The sequence below is a fragment of the Haematobia irritans genome, chromosome 3 (assembly GCF_050003625.1).
Source record: "Haematobia irritans isolate KBUSLIRL chromosome 3, ASM5000362v1, whole genome shotgun sequence".
Taxonomy (NCBI): domain Eukaryota; kingdom Metazoa; phylum Arthropoda; class Insecta; order Diptera; family Muscidae; genus Haematobia; species Haematobia irritans.
Genome location: NC_134399.1, coordinates 67573082 through 67591006, shown reverse-complemented (window position 1 = coordinate 67591006; position 17925 = coordinate 67573082). Strand labels below are relative to the sequence as shown.

Below are 17925 nucleotides of genomic sequence, written 5' to 3'. Positions count from 1 at the left end.
AAAAAATTTTTTCATTAAATTTAAGACACACATTTTGTAAAGTTGCGTACTTTCGTTAGAGTTGCATGTCTTTAAACTAAGGCAAATTTTCCTTAAAGTAAAGAAACACATTTTTGATTTAAAGAAATCGTCCTTAAATTAACTGAAATATTGAATTTTTAGATTTAAGATAAAAATGTTTCAAATATAGGCTAAGACTTATTTTGAGGATTTAGCTTCCTTGGATTAAAGTTTTTTTTTGGAATTAAGAAAATATTTTTTACTTTGAAATATCCGTCATAATTTGGATATTTAAACTGGCATTTGTTTGTACGTGAATAGCTTTATTAATATACCGGAAAAATATAATGAAAATTCGATAAATGAGATCTGTATTCTAATTTTAATTTTATACATCCTAGATTTTAAGCCAGATAGGTCGCAAAAAATTTCCTTATTTTAAAGAACCCGCATCTTTAGCTCGGAATCAATACCAAAATACTTAAAGGAAGGTCAAAATCTTTGAATCCAAGTAAACTATTTTTGAGTGTATCTTGCTTTAAATCTACCCTCAAAAAAGTGGAGCTTACACGCAAAAAAATAATTCTTTCCTCCCAAACGAAATTTTAGACAAACAAAGTTCGTTTCTCATTTGCTTTTCGCTGTAAGGAAGTGTCTTTGGAAGAAAAGTATATACTTTTTGTGTTAAACGTTTATTCTTTTCCAGGATGTAAAAACAATTTCATAAAGACTAGCTCAAAAAAACATTATTTTCTTGCTAATTGCATTGTCCCTCACATCTTTCTCACATCCACGAGGATTTTTAGTTCTTAACACCTTTTCCTGTAATACAAACAATGTAGAAGAAATTATACGATTTTATAAATTTTTAAAATTTTTTTTACCTTTCGCCTGGACGGAGAATCGAACCGCGGACCATGCACATTGTAAGCCAACACACTAACCACTGAGCTATGTACCTGTTATGGTCATCAATAGATAAATATCCATATAAGTTATATTTATATAGCATAGCTTGCGGCGCCCACGAACCGAATAAACAAAGTTTATTTAACAGAAACAAACATTTAGTTTGGCACCGTGGAGCAGTGGTAGCTACGTCCGACTCTCATGCCAAGGGTCATGGGTTCGATCCCTGCTTCGGCCAAAGTTTTTTTTTTTTTTGCTTTTGTTTTTTTTTTACATATATTCCAGATATATTCGGAAGATTCCGAAAAAATGTTCAACATTACATTGTACTATATTAAATTTTGAACTGTAAAATGTGTCATATTAACGACCTAAAGTCAGAAAAGAACAGTGTTTGATATAAACGAAATGGACTGTGTTGTTATTTCAAAAATAACTTTTTTTATTGAAAAAATAAAAATTTTGTAACAAACGAATTTTGTTGGTGATAAAAGTTTAAAATTTTCGAAGCAATTCAAAAAACTCTAACAAAAGAAAAACGTTTTCGGTACACGTTTTCCAAACGTTTTTTTTCTTTGCGTGTATATAGCACTAAAGCCAAATTAATTTTATTTTAGTTTATGGAATTGTTATTTTTTAGAAAATTATCTTGACCTTAATAATTTTTTGTGTACGTTAGTTAAATGAACTAAATAAGGGGGGAAAGTTATACACAAATGAAGCATACAGATTTACTAAATCGTGTCTCGCACAAAATAGTTCAGAATTTCTTAAAGTTTGTAAATTTTACCAATAATGTGCACATCATGAACTTCGTATGGTACTAAATACGATTTTGCAATTTTGAACTCCAATGTTTTCCTTCAAACTTCGAAATTTTCTTTAACAAGTGAAATAATTATATCTAATAAATTTTGTTGAAATGTTTGAAAAATATTTACATAGTTTTTTGTTTTCTAAAATTGACCAAAATGTTCTAAAATTAAATAAAAATTGCATTCCTGGTGGGCTCACTGTTTTTTCAATACCAAATCCTTAACGTTGTGATACCACAGTGGTGAACTTTTCTCTTATCACTGAGCGCAGTCCTATTCTATTTTTAGATCAACGGAAAGGACCTCCTTCTTATAGTCCAGTTTGAACCATTGTATCGTGTCTCTCGAAAATAAAATAAAGTTTAAAAATGGCTTTGGCAATTTATGTTGATTTTCTTTTTTTGATGTGAAAATCTAATTTGACCTATAGGTTCATTGAACCTATAATTATAGAAAAATAATTTCGTAGATCAAAACAAATTCCGAACAACCAGATGTAACTCTATTTTCCCTTTGTTCATAAAACTCCTCTCATTTCGTATATGAGCCACTGATATTTCCCCATACGGAAAAAAATTTCATTGACGACTTTTCCCGTTGTGCGAACAGAAACCACTTGGGAGTTAATAGATTCCCATTTACTACCACTTCTCCTAAATGGATCGCACACTTAGGTATAAACACCACAAAAATATGCAATAAAAAGAAGAAATAGGAACAGATAAATGTGTAAAATATTGAAGAAAAATAGAATAAAAGGGACTATTTGTTGTCCACCACTATTCTTCTATATGGATCCAATAAAAATGCAGGAAATATTATCTGCTTTCCTTTAGCTTGTCTTTTGCAGCGGTGGCGGCAGTAGCTGTTATAGAGCTTTCGTCTCCATTGGTGGTGATCACCAAGGAGATAAACCTATTCGCGGTGGATGTTCGTTATTCTTCTATGGTACCATGTGCTCACTCAGTCCATTTCTAAGGCAGCGCCATGGTTTTTCACTGACTCTACAACACTCTTTGATGTTGGTTTGTATATAAAAAAATTGACCATAAATAATGGCATTATTGAACATTAATGAACAATTTCCAAGTACATGCCTCTGTGTCTAACTGTCCCTGTTCGTTTGTTTCTACTGAATTCAGTTTTCCTCAGTCTTCCTATCTATTCCATAGCCATGGCATATCATCCATCCAATGATTGGGGTTGTATGCAAATCATATGAATGGCCAAGTTCATGCGTCCATGGTGTTTGATAGGTATGGGCAAAACAATCCACTTCAGTTTTAATCTTCTTCTCTTGTGGACAAAAAAATTGATAGGTAAAATTTCCATAAAACTTTGAATTGTATCTCTTGTATGTTTCACGGTAATTATTTTCGAAAGGAGTGCTACTGAAAACATTGTGGTTGTGATTTAGTGCTGATTTCATGGCAATTTGGATGGAGAAGCTGACGTTGTTTTCATGAAGTTTTTGGTTAGAAAAATTTATACATGGTGAGACGGATTAGAACCATAAATATTACTTGAGAATTTTCAACGGTTTTACTACTAATTCGTTTCAGCAGTTCTCTATGCATACCCCCAAGGAATTTTATTCCAAAGCGATTTGTGGAATTTAATAAATTCAATTGGAAAATGTGGTGGAACATGTTTGTCTCTTTGAATGAAGTTCAATCATCTCAAGGGTCTCAGCAAGGACCCACAATTCCTCTCGAAATAAGAATCCAAAAATCAATCTTGGAGGAGCTATTATTGAAAATCAATCCTGGAGCAGCTAATATTATTGAAAGCTTAGATATTAACAGGTTGGCTGATAAGTCCCCGGTCTACCAAAGAAAAACACATTTTTTGTCAAAATTCGTTTTTATTATTCAACATAGTTCCCTTCAAGAGCGATACAACGATTATAACGACCTTCCAATTTTTTGATACCATTTTGGTAGTACTCCTTCGGTTTTGCCTCAAAATAAGCCTCAGTTTCGGCGATCACCTCTTCATTGCAGCCAAATTTTTATCCTGGGAGCATCCTTTTGAGGTCTGAGAACAAGAAAAAGTCGCTGGGGGCCAGATCTGGAGAATACCGCGGGTGCGGAAGCAATTCGAAGCCCAATTCATGAATTTTTGCCATCGTTCTCAATGACTTGTGGCACAGTGCGTTGTCTTGGTGGAACAAGACTTTTTTCTTCTTCATATGGGGCCGTTTTGCTGCGATTTCGACCTTTAAACGCTCCAATAACGCCATATAATAGTCACTGTTGATGGTTTTTCCCTTCTTAAGATAATCGATAAAAATTATTCCAAGCGCATCCCTAAAAACTGAGGCCATTACCTTGCCAGCGGACTTTTTGAGTCTTTCCACGCTTCGGAGACGGTTCACCGGTCGCTGTCCACTCAGCCGACTGTCGATTGGACTCAGGAGTGTAGTGATGGAGCCATGTTTCATCCATTGTCACATACCGACGGAAAAACTCGAGTGTATTACAAGTTAACAGCTGCAAACACCGCGCAGAATCATCAACACGCTGTTGTTTTTGGTCAAATGTGAGCTCGCGCGGCACCCATTTTGCACAGAGCTTCCGCATATCCAAATATTGATGAATGATATGACCAACACGTTCCTTTGATATCTTTAAGGCCTCTGCTATCTCGATCAACTTCATTTTACGGTCATTCAAAATCATTTTGTGGATTTTTTTGATGTTTTCGTCGGTAACCACCTCTTTCGGGCGTCCACTGGGTTCACCGCCCTCCGTGCTCATTTCACCACGCTTGGATTTTGCATACCAATCAATTATTGTTGATTTCCCTGGGGCAGAGTCCGGAAACTAATTATCAAGCCAAGTTTTTGCTTCCACCGTATCTTTTCCCTTCAGAAAACAGTATTTTATCAAAACACGAAATTCCTTTTTTCCATTTTTTTCACAATAACAAAAGTTGCTTCACAAAAGACGCTCTATCTCACAAACCAATTGACCTACAGAGGTCAAATTTTGAAACGAATCATTTGAATGTTGGTACTATATAAAAATAATATGCATTTAATACTGGCGACGCCATCTATGTGTCAGACCGGGGACTTATCAGCCAACCTGTTAGTTTGGTAATTCTACAGTTCAACATAGTCTCAGCCTTTGAACTGTAAATCGAAGTCTTAGTAGCAAAGGCTCATGTCACAGAGATTGAACACTTTATCAATGTTTTAATGGTATTACCGATCATCCAAAATAGCGAGAAATTGGCAGTTGAATAGCGTCTCAATGGCTGAACTGAAGAATCGGTGAATGAGCTGCAGATTGGAGTTTCAGTGGTAGAAAAACAACCAACATTTCAGAGGAGAAGTTTCAGTGTCTGAAATAAAAACTTCCCAGCAAAAAATACTTCAGCAGTAAGAGTTTAGTTGCGCTTTTTGGTATACAATAAAGTAGGCAGTGTATCTACACTGCATGAATCAGTGGCAATAACGTAAACGAGTAATCAAACTAGTTTATGATCATTCGTTTACGTTATTGCAACCAATTCATGCAGTATAGATGCATGGAAGGTAGTGCTGTTTTCCTTCATGTCAACAATACTATACTCAAGATTATATATCACTTCTGAGCAATATTTATTTTAAAAAGTACCAATTGTATCAGCGCTATGTAGAAGCTGCTCCAAATCGGGACATCGCCCACAAAAATCAGCGCTGATTCGGTTATTTTGTAAGCAGTTGGTACTGCCTATCTCCCTTACTATCCTGTTGAAATAGTGCTCCAGTGGGTTGAGTCTTAATGCTTGATCGCTATGAGCAGAACTCATAGCGACTGAGTTGCAGATGGGAACTTTAGTGTCTGAATTGCGGATCGAGACCTCATTTATCAACTGACTAAAGACTCAATGGTTGAACTCCTCATCGTAGTGACAGATTGGAGATGCAGTAGTTGAAATACAGAGATTGATCTGCAAATCAAAGACTTAATGAATACAATGTAGTCTCAGTAATATAACTGCAGATCAACGGTGCCGTCTCTGAAACTGAAAAAGAAGTCTTGAGTCTCAGTAATTCAACTACAGTCTAAGTTATTATCGATACCTTAGTTATTGAACTAGTAACCGAATTCTCAAAGTTATATCTACCAATAGAAGTATCAGTGTAGAAAATAAAGTCTTAATGCTTGATCAGCAAACTGAACTCGAAGCTTCAATATTTGAATTGCGGATCAAAGCCTCAGGATCTCATCAACTGGCCAAAGAATCAATGATAGAGCTGCAGAACGAAGTTTCAATGACTGATCTTACAAACGAGCACCTAGCAATGGAACTTTAGACTTAAGTCTCAGTGAAAAGACTTGTGGTGGCTCCACTCTCTATTATTACACTTTAAAAATTAAATGTAAAAAAACGAAAATTGTTCGTTCTCCAATTCAAAATCCTAGAGAAGAGAGCGAGAATCGAGACAATCAAGAAGAATTGGTAGCAGAAATTCCTCCACCAATGGATCAAGGAAATATATCAATGAATTCTATACTGAATGTCCCGCCCAACCAACGTTGTTTCTGTGTACATTCAACCATTCTGGATAATTAACCCGACGATTTGGTTCTAGCAAGATGAGAGTCAATTCATTACTTTGCATCTGGAATAACATCGTATTCAACCAAATTCCACACAATTGTTGGATCCATTGATGCAATCATTTTTCTAAGGTAATTGACTTAATATTAAATCCACCTGAAACCGAAGTGTAAGAAACCTTGAAGAGAGGTATTCGAGAACGTGTAATGGAAATCGGAGAGAGAAAACCCCTCAACTTTACTCCCTGAGATGATTTGCCTTGCCTCTGGAAAGGCCTTGAATGAACTTTTAAAAATTCTGTGAATGTAACGACTTCCGAGGCAAAAGAAAACATTTTTTTGGTACAAATTTCGTATAGATATGTCTAGAACCATTACATGGCCATAAAGACCATGTACAATGTTTTCGTGACCATTAAATTTTTTAATTTTTTTTGCAGCAAAAAGAATTTTATAAAAACATTGAGCAGGTACACACGATTTTCATTTTGCGCGTCAGTCGTGTGTTGATTGTTTCTTGGAATGGACGGAGAATACGGAATTACTGTGTTTTGTGTTAATTTATTTATTCAGAAGTGCCACGTTGTTTTATGTGAACACAAATAAGGAAAGTGTAATTGAAAAAAAAATGTACCTGTTTTTTGTTCTGCATTTTGATATATGGTATAATTCATTTTTATTTGCAGTTACATGATGTCTGCGTTGGTACATTTGATGGGCGCGAAGTAAATATGGAATGATTACTTATTGTTGAAATTGAACCAAAATAGAATGTGTAAAAATATGTGATGTTTGCTTGCACGACATTATAAACACAAATAAACAATGAATTAGTTTATATATGAATAAAAACAAATAAATAATGTTAATTTTGTGTTTTCTTTTCTCAAGTGGCGTCCTTTTTTCGACGGCGAAAAACGTCTTTTCATAAAGATCAAAACATTTTAGGTTGTGACCATGTTCTTTTAACTGGAAGAAAAACATTTTTGGCGAATACCATAACATTTTAGATCGTGACCATTGTTTTTTAATGGAAACAAAATTCTTTTTATCAATATAATAACATTGTAGATGAGGACAATTTTATTTTTCTTAGAACCATGTTCACTGAGCCAACATGGTTGTAGGTGAAAATGTTCTATAATCGCCGCAAAAATAGCTCCTATCATATTATTTTGCTCTTCGAATATGATTGTGACAATCATGTTTCTTCTCTGCGTGCGAGATTTACAAAAATCGACTTTTGAAAAGATAAATTTTCGAATACTCCGATTACTGAAAAGTTAACTTTTAACATCGCGACTTTCATCTACAAATATCTCCTTCTAAATCCTATACTATACTTTTTCTTAAAATATTGGTATTTTTTTGATCACATGTGCTGCTCAATAATCACATCTGCAAATAAGACACATATTCTCAAGTGCATCTTTTACACAAAATCAAGTAGATATCCAACAGATACAATGCATTAATTGGCGGCTGTTTTTATTTTATTTATATTGTGTAAATATTTAGAAATGCATAAATTCGAAATTAATGGTATTTGAAAATGCACATCAAAAATGTATTTTGTTGATATGCATTTACAATATGTAATTTGTTTCTTACATATTGATCTGGACCAATTCATAGGCAATTAAAAGAATAAATGAATGGTTGTGATAAAGAAATGGCGATATTTATTTGAAATGGTGCTATGAGGCTGTGAGCGTACGAGTCTTAGCTATACCAGAAAGGGTGTTTGAATTCCGATAGTAGAAAAACTCATCTAGCTCTGCTATGAGACAATAATGAAAGAAATCAGGCAAAGAGCGGGACACTTAATATTAAAGATTTATTAAAACATTTTCATCAGCCTAAACATCATGACAATTACAAATATACCTAATGAAGTTCAGATGTTGAGAAATCTTCGTAAGTATTCAAATGACATTTTGTACTTCTCAGCCAATCAATTCAACCAATCGAAATTTTCAATATTGATCTCAGATCTTGAGAAATCTTCGTAAATCATCCAAAACAATTTTATTTCTTTGAAGTATCTTATAATTTGAAGTGTCTTATTTAGCAAACTAGCATTTGCTAAATATAGGTTAAGACTTATTTTAGATCTGTATTCTAATTTTAATTTCATTGATCCTAAATTTAAAGGTAGATAGGTCCCTAAACATGTCTTTATTTTAAAGAAGCTGCATTTTGGATCGGAATCAATACCAAAGAGAAGGTCAAAATTTTTGGATCCAAGTAAACTTTTTAGTGTAATGACATACAAAGTGGTGTACTTGGAAAATGAAAATTTGTCTACTGAATTTCTTTTTTTTCTACCATGTTGGGTTTTGTAAAACTTATTCTCGGCATTAGAACACGTTACCTGTCAACACTAAAAAATGTCCTTGGAATACGAGTGCGAATTTTATTTAGGATAGAAGACGCATTTCTCTGAAATAAAGTTTTTTCCTTGTCGAAATTTCGTAAAATTTTGTGATTCCACATAAAACTAGGTGTCTTTGCACGAAAAAAAATTATTTGACTAATGCCAACTTGACTTCAATAATTCTTCAAAATTAATTAAATAAATTTGTCGACTTTTTTGTGTCTTGACTACAAAGCAAACAAGGGTTCAAAATATGAGATGACTTTCAACACTTTATTTTAAAGACGCTATTTACTTGAAACGAGACATAAAACCTACTTGAAGTCGAGTCTAAATTTGGATATTTGTCGATTTTTTTTGTCTTCGACTACTAAGCAAACAAGGGTTAAAAATATGAAATGGCTTTCAACACTTTATTTTAAAGACGCTATTTACTTGAAACAAGACATAAAACCTACTTGAAGTCGAGTCTAAATTTGGATATTAAATTGTCGCTAACACGTTTCTTCATGGGCTTTGAAAGCACATGGGCTTTGAAAGCACATGAATAAACAGTTGAAAAAACGAATATATGTATTAAAATGTGTTTCCTTGTACGCCAAACTCACATTTAGAAGAGAAATGTCTCTTAAATGTGCCCTTACTTCGATTCTCATGCATTGGAAGTAGTCCACGTTTAAAAGAAAAAAATTGAATAAGATTTTTATTCTTCTTATGGTGTTTTTTTTTCTGAAAAAAAGTGCTTTGCCTTCATTTTGTCTGTTTTTATAAAGTTACCAGTAACCTAAAAAATGCTATCATTTCAGCGGGCAGAAAAGAATTCAAAGAAGGAAACAGGTCAATCGCCGGACTCTTGTTTGTTGGCAGAGCGGAAAATGCCCGCAATTTGCCTCTATGCGTGGCGCTATTTTCACAACAGAATTCGAAGCCTTTTCGCACTTTTGCCTGTTTTATTTTTAGAAAAGAACCTAAAAAGTACATTTTCAGGACAAAGTGCAAAAAAGTGCGCTTTCGTAGAAGAAAAGAAAGCGCCATTAGAGTCAAATTTTCCAAGGAAATAATCAATAATCAATAATAAAACAATCAATGTAGTAACGTTTATAGGGTCAGTAGTATCTGTACAAAACGTTTTTCAGCATAATCATTATTTGAAAATTAACCCATATTTTCTGTACAATATAATCATAATATTCCATCCATAAAACTGTATCTAACACTTTCCTCGTATATTACTTCATATTTTTTAAATGATCTTCCAAGAATTGGTCAAGCATCAAATAGCGTTTGTTGGCAATAAGATTCCCGCTGATCCTTTGACAGAAAACAACTCTCAATTCAACCTTCAAAATGTGCTAATTAGGGTTCGAAGAAGATACAGGTAGATAATACTTAGCGGCTACCTGTAGATAAAAATAATACAAACAATGAACGAGGATTTCTTTTGTTATGAATTTCTCCTCCTCCGACTGTCACACCCTTTTGTTGGGTAACAAAATCCATTGTTCGAGATTTTGAAGGATTTTTGCGTAGATTAAACATTAATCAAGGCAATGCCCAATGATAAACTATTCTGTACGAAGAATACATATTGGGAAGATTTTGTTCATGGTCTCTTTAAAACTGGGCGTTTTCATGGGATCGAATTGGAAAATCCTAAGATACAATCTGGGAAGAAACAATTTTTAAGTATAATAGGCACAATTAGAAGTATTTTCAAATAGGACAAATAGACATTCAATCGTCTGAAGGCAATGAAATATGTTTTTGGGAAAGCTTGTAAAGGTCGAATTGATATTACTCAGTCTTACACAAAAATAAGGATTTCCCTTAAGCGAGTTTTATTCGCTCAAAGTATTTGCAGCCATACCAGTGTTGCCAATATAGAAGATATTTTTTCGTGGATGTGGACGAAATTCTTGAATTGGGGACTTAGGGTTTGGTTTTGTTGGGAAATTTCCATAAATTTCGCAGTTTTTGTAGGGATTTTATTATAATCTTTTGATATCTACATTATTAAAAACAAATTTAAAAAGAAAACTTTGCTCTTCTTTATTTCAAATGCAAATGCAGTATTTGGTCTAGAAACCAAGGATTTTATTTTTGAGGCTCAAGCGCTATTTTATAATTTTACTCAGCCTGGCTATGACAGTTATCTACAATTGTGAAATCATTTCGTGAGGACTCGGGCCTAAATGTTGCCCCTCATCTGTGTTCATTACTGATTTGGACAATATATCCCATAAATATAGAAATGACGAAGATGCTTCACCTTCATATTGATGTAGCACCCAATTTTATTACTTGAGCCATTTTAATTTCTGGTTTTGTGTCAAAATCTTGGCGGTTTTGTGTCAAAAACGTGGTTGCAAGTTTGCCACTCGAGCCAAAAATAATCTACGGAATTTGGAGAAAATTTTACCACAAACCTACCAAACAAAAATATCTTATTTGAACAAAAAAAAAAATACTTCTATAGAAAATTTTGTCAAAATTTTATTTCTTTAGAAAATTTTGTCAACATTTTATTTCTATATAAAATTTTGTCAAAATTTTATTTCTATAGAAAATTTTGTCAACATTTTATTTCTATAGAAAATTTTGTCAAAATTTTATTTCTTTAGAAAATTTTATCAAAATTTTATTTCTATAGAAAATTTTGTCAAAATGTTATTTCTGCAGAAAATTTTGTCAAAATTTTATTTCTATAGAAAGTTTTGTCAAAATTTTATTTCTATACAAAAATTTTGTCAAAATTTTATTTCTGTAGAAAAATTTGTCAAAATTTGATTTCTATAGAAAGTTTTGTCAAAATTTTATTTCTATACAAAAATTTTGTCAAAATTCTATTTCTTTTTTCTTTTGAAAAAGATTTGTAATTCATTCTGGTAAATACCATATGCGAAGGAGGTATGTCTAACCGTTTCTTGACCGCCAATGACGTTTATTTTTTTCTTCATCAAGAACATTCAAAAGGTAAAGGAAAGGCAAATACTTCAACTATCTCATTATGAGAGTTTTAGTCTTCAGAACATAGAAGACCCATGGCTTGACGTTCAGTCTTGACTAAAGGAATTTATTTACACCAACATTTGTTAAAACTTAATATTCTAAGAAAACCAGAATAACATTTACAACATTATAAATGTACACAAAAAACTATTGTCGTGAGTACAAAGATTTCTTGTCCTCAAAATAACAGGTCTAGCAAAGAAAACCACATTTTTTTGTCAAAATTCGTTTTTATTATTCAACATAGTTCCCTTCAAGAGCGATACAACGATTATAACGACCTTCCAATTTTTTGATACCATTTTGGTAGTACTTCTTCGGTTTTGCCTCAAAATAAGCCTCAGTTTCGGCGATCACCTTTTCATTGCAGCCAAATTGTTTCCCTGCGAGCATCCTTTTGAGGTCTGAGAACAAGAAAAAGTCGCTGGGGGCCAGATCTGGAGAATACGGTGGGTGGGGAAGCAATTCGAAGCCCAATTTATGAATTTTTGCCATCGTTCTCAATGACTTGTGGCACGGTGCGTTGTCTTGGTGGAACAATACTTTTTTCTTCTTCTTATGGGGCCATTTTGCCGCGATTTCGATCTTCAAACGCTCCAATAACGCCATATAATAGTCACTGTTGATGGTTTTACCCTTCTCAAGATAATCGATAAAAATTATTCCATGCGCATCCCAAAAAACAGAGGCCATTACTATGCCAGCGGACCTTTGAGTCTTTCCACGCTTCGGAGACGGTTCACCGGTCGCTGTCCACTCAGCCGACTGTCGATTGGACTCAGGAGTGTAGTCATGAAGCCATGTTTCATCCATTGTCACATATCGAGGGAAAACTCGGGTGTATTACGAGTTAACAGCTGCAAACACCGCTCAGAATCATCAACCAGTGTCCGACCGGGGACTTATCAGCCAACCTGTTACGTGTGCGAGTTCTGCTTAGCGTAGAGGACGCATATCTGTGATACAAATATTTTTCCTGCTACTTTATTCGATGTGAAAGTGGGGATTTTATTATCAAAGAAATTTATTCTCAAACTGAGGATAACTTCCCTCAAAAATCCGAACTAATCTTCAATATACCTTGACTTTACAACTAAAATGTATTCAAAATATGTATTTCAAGACTTTATTTTAAAAAGGCCTTTTACTTGAAACATCACGTAATTTCTACTTGAAGTCGAATCGAAAATTTAAATTGTGATAAACAAATTTTTTAAGTAATGTGATACCGCATGAAGAAAAAAGCGAAAAAAATGAATTTAAAAGAGAATAGCTTCTTATATATCCTTATTTCACATCTTTGGCTCGGAATCAATAACAAAACCATTAGAGTAAAGAAAAAAACTTTAGAACTGGACAAGTTTTTTTTCAGTGTAGGTAATTCCGGTTTGTCTCTCCTATTAGTTCGTGATGGAATCGTGATCCCCTAATAGTTGATAAATTTTAGTGGTTTAGTATTCTTTATGTTTTTAATTGTCTCTTTTTCAAAATTAAAATTTCTTTTATTTAATAATTTAAAAAAAAAGTTGTATTTCATATTAAGAATTTCTGTGAGGCTAGATGAAAATCGCCCACTCTGATTTAATGATTTTTTTTGTTTTATGGGAAACATATAAGAACATAAAAACACATATACATAGTTGATAAAATTTTATATTCTCTACGAGTGATAATTATAATGGGGATCATAAACTTCACGAAAGGGGTAAACCGCTCATAAAATGTAACATAATATTGACACCCATCTAAAATAAAGTAATAATCTCCCAGAAATCCATTTGGATTTTTTTCATCATGGAAAATCAAATAATAGACTAATCCATTGGTAGTATTTACAAATTAAGGCCATAAAATATTCAATAAAAATAATATCAAAGCGAGAATGTCCAAGTGATATTTAGTATGGGTGCAGTATTATTATTGCAACCAGCTGCAACAAATCGACAAGTGTAAAGCCCTTGTGGTAATCCATTTTTGGATGACCTATATGACTATATAAATTTTACGATACATCATAAATTTATTCCCCATCAGTTCCAGTAATGGAAAGGGGGGGAGTCCTCCCCCAGCCCTGCTCAACGCTGCATCGCCGCTATTTGAAGTGCCCATGAAACAATCCCCCCATTGTGTTCGGGTGTGTGTGAAGATTGAATGCATTTTGAAATGAATACAAAAATACAAATAAGGCTTACTTACCATTCATTCGTTAGCATACAGTCTCCATGGGAATTTTCATTGGAGCAGTTGGGCCGGTTATGTGATTACCAAGTACTGCTCCACCGCCGACATTGCTGCCAATCGTTGTATTATGATGAACTGAAGTATTTTGCGTTATTTCACCACCACAAGCTGCCATTGAAGGTAGACCCTGAGACGATGAAGAATGCTGAACACCATTTGTGGTATTGGTAATCTCTTGCCGCGACCGGGGACAACAGAAACGCCGACAAGCTGCCCAAACCTGCGGTTGACAGCCCACCACCAGAAATATGAAGACACCTTGTAGGGCATTGACAAGATCGGTGACAAACCAGGCACTATCAGGGCCACCGATAATCCATGACAAGACATCAACAATCCAAGTGACACCCATTACCACTACGAGTTTAAGGCAAACTTTACCCAAGGCTGTTTTTTCCGTGGTCGATTTGACATCATCACGTTTCCAGAGACCACAGGTCAATTGATGGGTGGTGGATATGAAGAGCATTATGTTGATACTCAATAGTATACCTACAGGGCCATAGAAATAGGCAAATATGGGTAAATGTTCTCTATTAAACCAGCAACTGTGTTCTCCAAATCCAGGTCTTAGTAAAGGTGATTCAGGGGCCAAGTTTACACAGGCGGCTATGGCAGCTATTATGAGAGGAATACCCCAGGCATAGGCCGAATAGAGTCTGAGGCGTATTAGCTCTTGATTTCTTTCCAGGGAACTGGGTCTAAAATCGCGGAAAGTCCACCAGATATTGAAGCACATGGTGTTGAGCCAGAAAAAGGCCGATAAAAAGAAAAAGTGCATAGTACTGGCTACAATCTGACAAAAGGCCACTTCCAAGATCAAAGGCTTGAAGAGTTGACTAAAGGCCAAGAGGAAATCACCAATGAATAGACAGAAGACATAGTAAATTTGACATTTCCAATGTAGGACATGATGTATGGAAGGCATTAGATAGCTGGCCACTAAAGTAGCTCCCAGGAATATAACCGATATGACAAGGCCAAAACTTAAAGCTGCTATTTGTCTTCTGTCATTAGTGCTGGTGTAATTTTTCTCCTCCCCAAAATGGTGTAAACAAGCAAATACTTTCACCATCTCTATGCCAGATGAGGAATCATTTTCCGATCGTAGTTTTTCCAAACAGTAATCCGATGAGCTGAGATTAACCCTATGATTTGGCAAATGTAAATGTCCCGTTGTATCGGAAAGAAGATTACCGGCTGACCAATCCCCTGCAATGGCATATTTCACAGATTCCTCATGACATTCAGGGAAACCATAAACAGTTTGATAGGTTACATTTTCAGGAAGCATTAAATCCATTTGATTATTTCTGGTAGCATTAAAGTGACACATTTTCTTTTGATTGTCATAGATACCATGGGGTCCACAGCATTTCTTTAGCTTAAGTAAAGGTTCGGGATTTTTCGGTTTGGGTAGACATACCAAAGCGGCTTGCAGGTCCACACAATAACGTGAAGGTGGCATTAGGACACTACGTTCCGAAAGGTATAGAGATCCATTGGAGAATATAACGAATTTATTGTTACCGGTAAATAAAGCCAAATCCTCAACGGTACAATCTACCGAGCTTTCATCTTGGGCCTCGTTGATATCCCGAGCCTGACTTATGGGAAATATGTTATCTTGGAAAGTTATGAATTTCGGACTGGAACCTTGGGGACGAAAATGATCTTTACGATTTATAAGGTAAATCAAAGGAATCCATTTATCACTGGCTCCAGCTACACAGGTTTTTGTGTTGTCCAAATATTCACCAAAGTGGCAACACTTATTCAATACAACACGGGGTGGTGGCATACGTTGGGGTATCGATGATGATGACGAGTTTGTTGACATTATTCTGGCCGATTGCTGTTGTGAATTGCCGGTGACATTAGTGCTGTTACTGGGGTGGTGGGGTGAGTTGGGTGATAAATTATTAGTTCTGTTATTTGATGCTATATTTGTTGTAGAGTCTGTCAAAAATGTAGAGTTGTTGTAGTTGTTATGCTCATTGGCAGCTGCCAGATTGTCATTTGTAGTGGGTAATGGTGGTGGTGGTGGGGTTTCCATTATAAGTAAAGCCTGGCATTCGGGTAATATCAAAATCACTGTGATGATGATACTTAATGCATGGCAGAGAAGCCATAATCGTTGATATAATCCACCAGACCGGCCTCCCATTATTGTTGTGCTTCCCCCACCCTTATATTTTCTATTGTTGTTATCTCTTAAAAATTTCCACATTTTCATATTCTTCGTGTATGATCGTTAGGGGCAGTTGGTTGCTTTGGCAGTTGTCTTGTTTGTTAAAACACTTTGTTCAATCTTTTAGATATGTTACTTTATGTATACGCTAGAAATTCATTCATAAAAATACAATTCAAATTAAAAACAAAAATATTCGTCCCAACGTAAACTATTTTCAAACACTCTCACATGTAACTATGGTGACAATTGATAATAGAGGGGTTGCTTATGAAATAATGGGAACTTATTTGTATTTCATTTTATTTGCTTTTTTCAATGCTCATACTGTGGCTTTTTCTTTAAGGCATTCATTTCTATATCACTGTGTAATTAAAAATGCATTGTTTGCATATTGTGTTGTTGTTGTTGTTGTCTAGAGAAACATTTGACGAACTTAAACTTTGTTGTGTTTTTGTTATTAAATTTCACTGCTATTGTTGTTATTGAGGTTTGTGGTTGGTTGTTTACTTTTTTCTTCTTTTGAAACCTTTTGTTACTTGCTAAGGTATTTTCGTTTACATGAATCTTGCTTTTTTGTTTGCTATTTCTTTTCCTTCTTCATTTCTTTGCTAGGTGTTTTGTTGGTTGGCTTCACTTGATAAATTCCATTGTTTTGCAATTGCTTACAGTACACAATTTCACTATTACGATTTTCTTTTATTTCTTTGGTGTTTTTTTTTTTACATAGCTCACACTCGTGCATATTGCTGCATTGGTCAACACAAACCTCACTCAAGCCGACTTTGAATTGTTTACTCTCTTGGAGTTGAAAAACAACTATGTGCGCTACAACAACAACACCAACAACAATATAAGACGAATATGTTATGACGGGTGCAATGCAATGTTTATTCTCATATTACACTACTACTATCTATCTGATGTACGTTTGTATATGTGTAGCACATGTAAGTACTTCACATTCTTCAGATGGATGGTTTACTTGCATATGGGGCTAGCTGCTAGTAGCATGTTTTCTTGCCTTACTTCACTTCCATTTCATTTCAACACTCATAGATAGGCCCCCTATGCATGCATATATGCACTCGTACTAGCCACAAATAAGCAATGAGAACAAATAAAAATGTAATAATAATCACTCACTTCACATATAAGGTAGAAGAAAAATGCATTTAATTTTATTTCTTTTTGGTAATGTTGTAATATTTTCCTTTTGGATATGGTTGAAAAGAGTGTCGTCATAAGTAATCTTAAAAACAAATATAATTTTTTCACTATTTTTCATTTAAAAAGCAAATATGATTTTAATTTGAACACCATAGCAAAACGATGAAATTCTTCACACATATCCTCTTACTCTAGGGCATTGTTTGAGAACCCGTTTGTTTTTTCTTATTCACCGTTTTGTTTATTATTGTTTGTTGCGATAGATTTTTGTTGTTATTGCTTCTTTTTCAATTTCCGATTGTTTCTTCTTTAGCGATGTCAATGATGACCGTCCGCGTATATCTGACATACGTTTCGAACCGTTCGAATTGTAAATTACTTCTGAGATACTCTGCAGGCCATTGTATTAGCCAGACAGTCAAGAAAAGAAAATGTTGTATATCTCGTTGTGCTGCTGCTGTTCTTGTTGTTGTATTCGTTTGTTTACGATGAGTTGCTCTGAAAGCAGTGTTGCCAGGTGAGTTTTGATTCTTCCCCCCAAATCGTAAGAAAAAAACCCCTAAATTGGTCTAGACTCTTTTCAAAAACCCCAAAAAATATAAGAATGTTAATAAGTGAAAAAGATGTCCCAAAATTTCGTTAAAAGATCCTGCAGTGATA

General features: G+C 34.5%; 1 protein-coding gene across 3 annotated transcripts in view; it reads right to left on the bottom strand.

Annotated features, from left to right (window-relative positions):
* mthl1 (adhesion G-protein coupled receptor methuselah-like 1) overlaps positions 1-17683 on the bottom strand; it is an 80700-nt gene extending 63017 nt beyond the window's left edge. The window contains exons 1-3 of one of the 3 annotated variants that reach the window (XM_075299295.1): positions 17456-17683; positions 17242-17347; positions 13860-16243 (exon numbers count right to left, since the gene is read on the bottom strand). In XM_075299295.1, coding sequence (XP_075155410.1) covers positions 13870-16140 — 2271 coding nt within the window. In that variant the 5' untranslated portion in view covers positions 16141-16243; positions 17242-17347; positions 17456-17683 and the 3' untranslated portion in view covers positions 13860-13869. The remainder of the gene's footprint in view (positions 1-13859; positions 16244-17241; positions 17348-17455) is intronic. The other 2 variants (XM_075299296.1, XM_075299297.1) reach the window with 2 other exon arrangements.
* Positions 17684-17925: the final 242 nt, after the last annotated feature.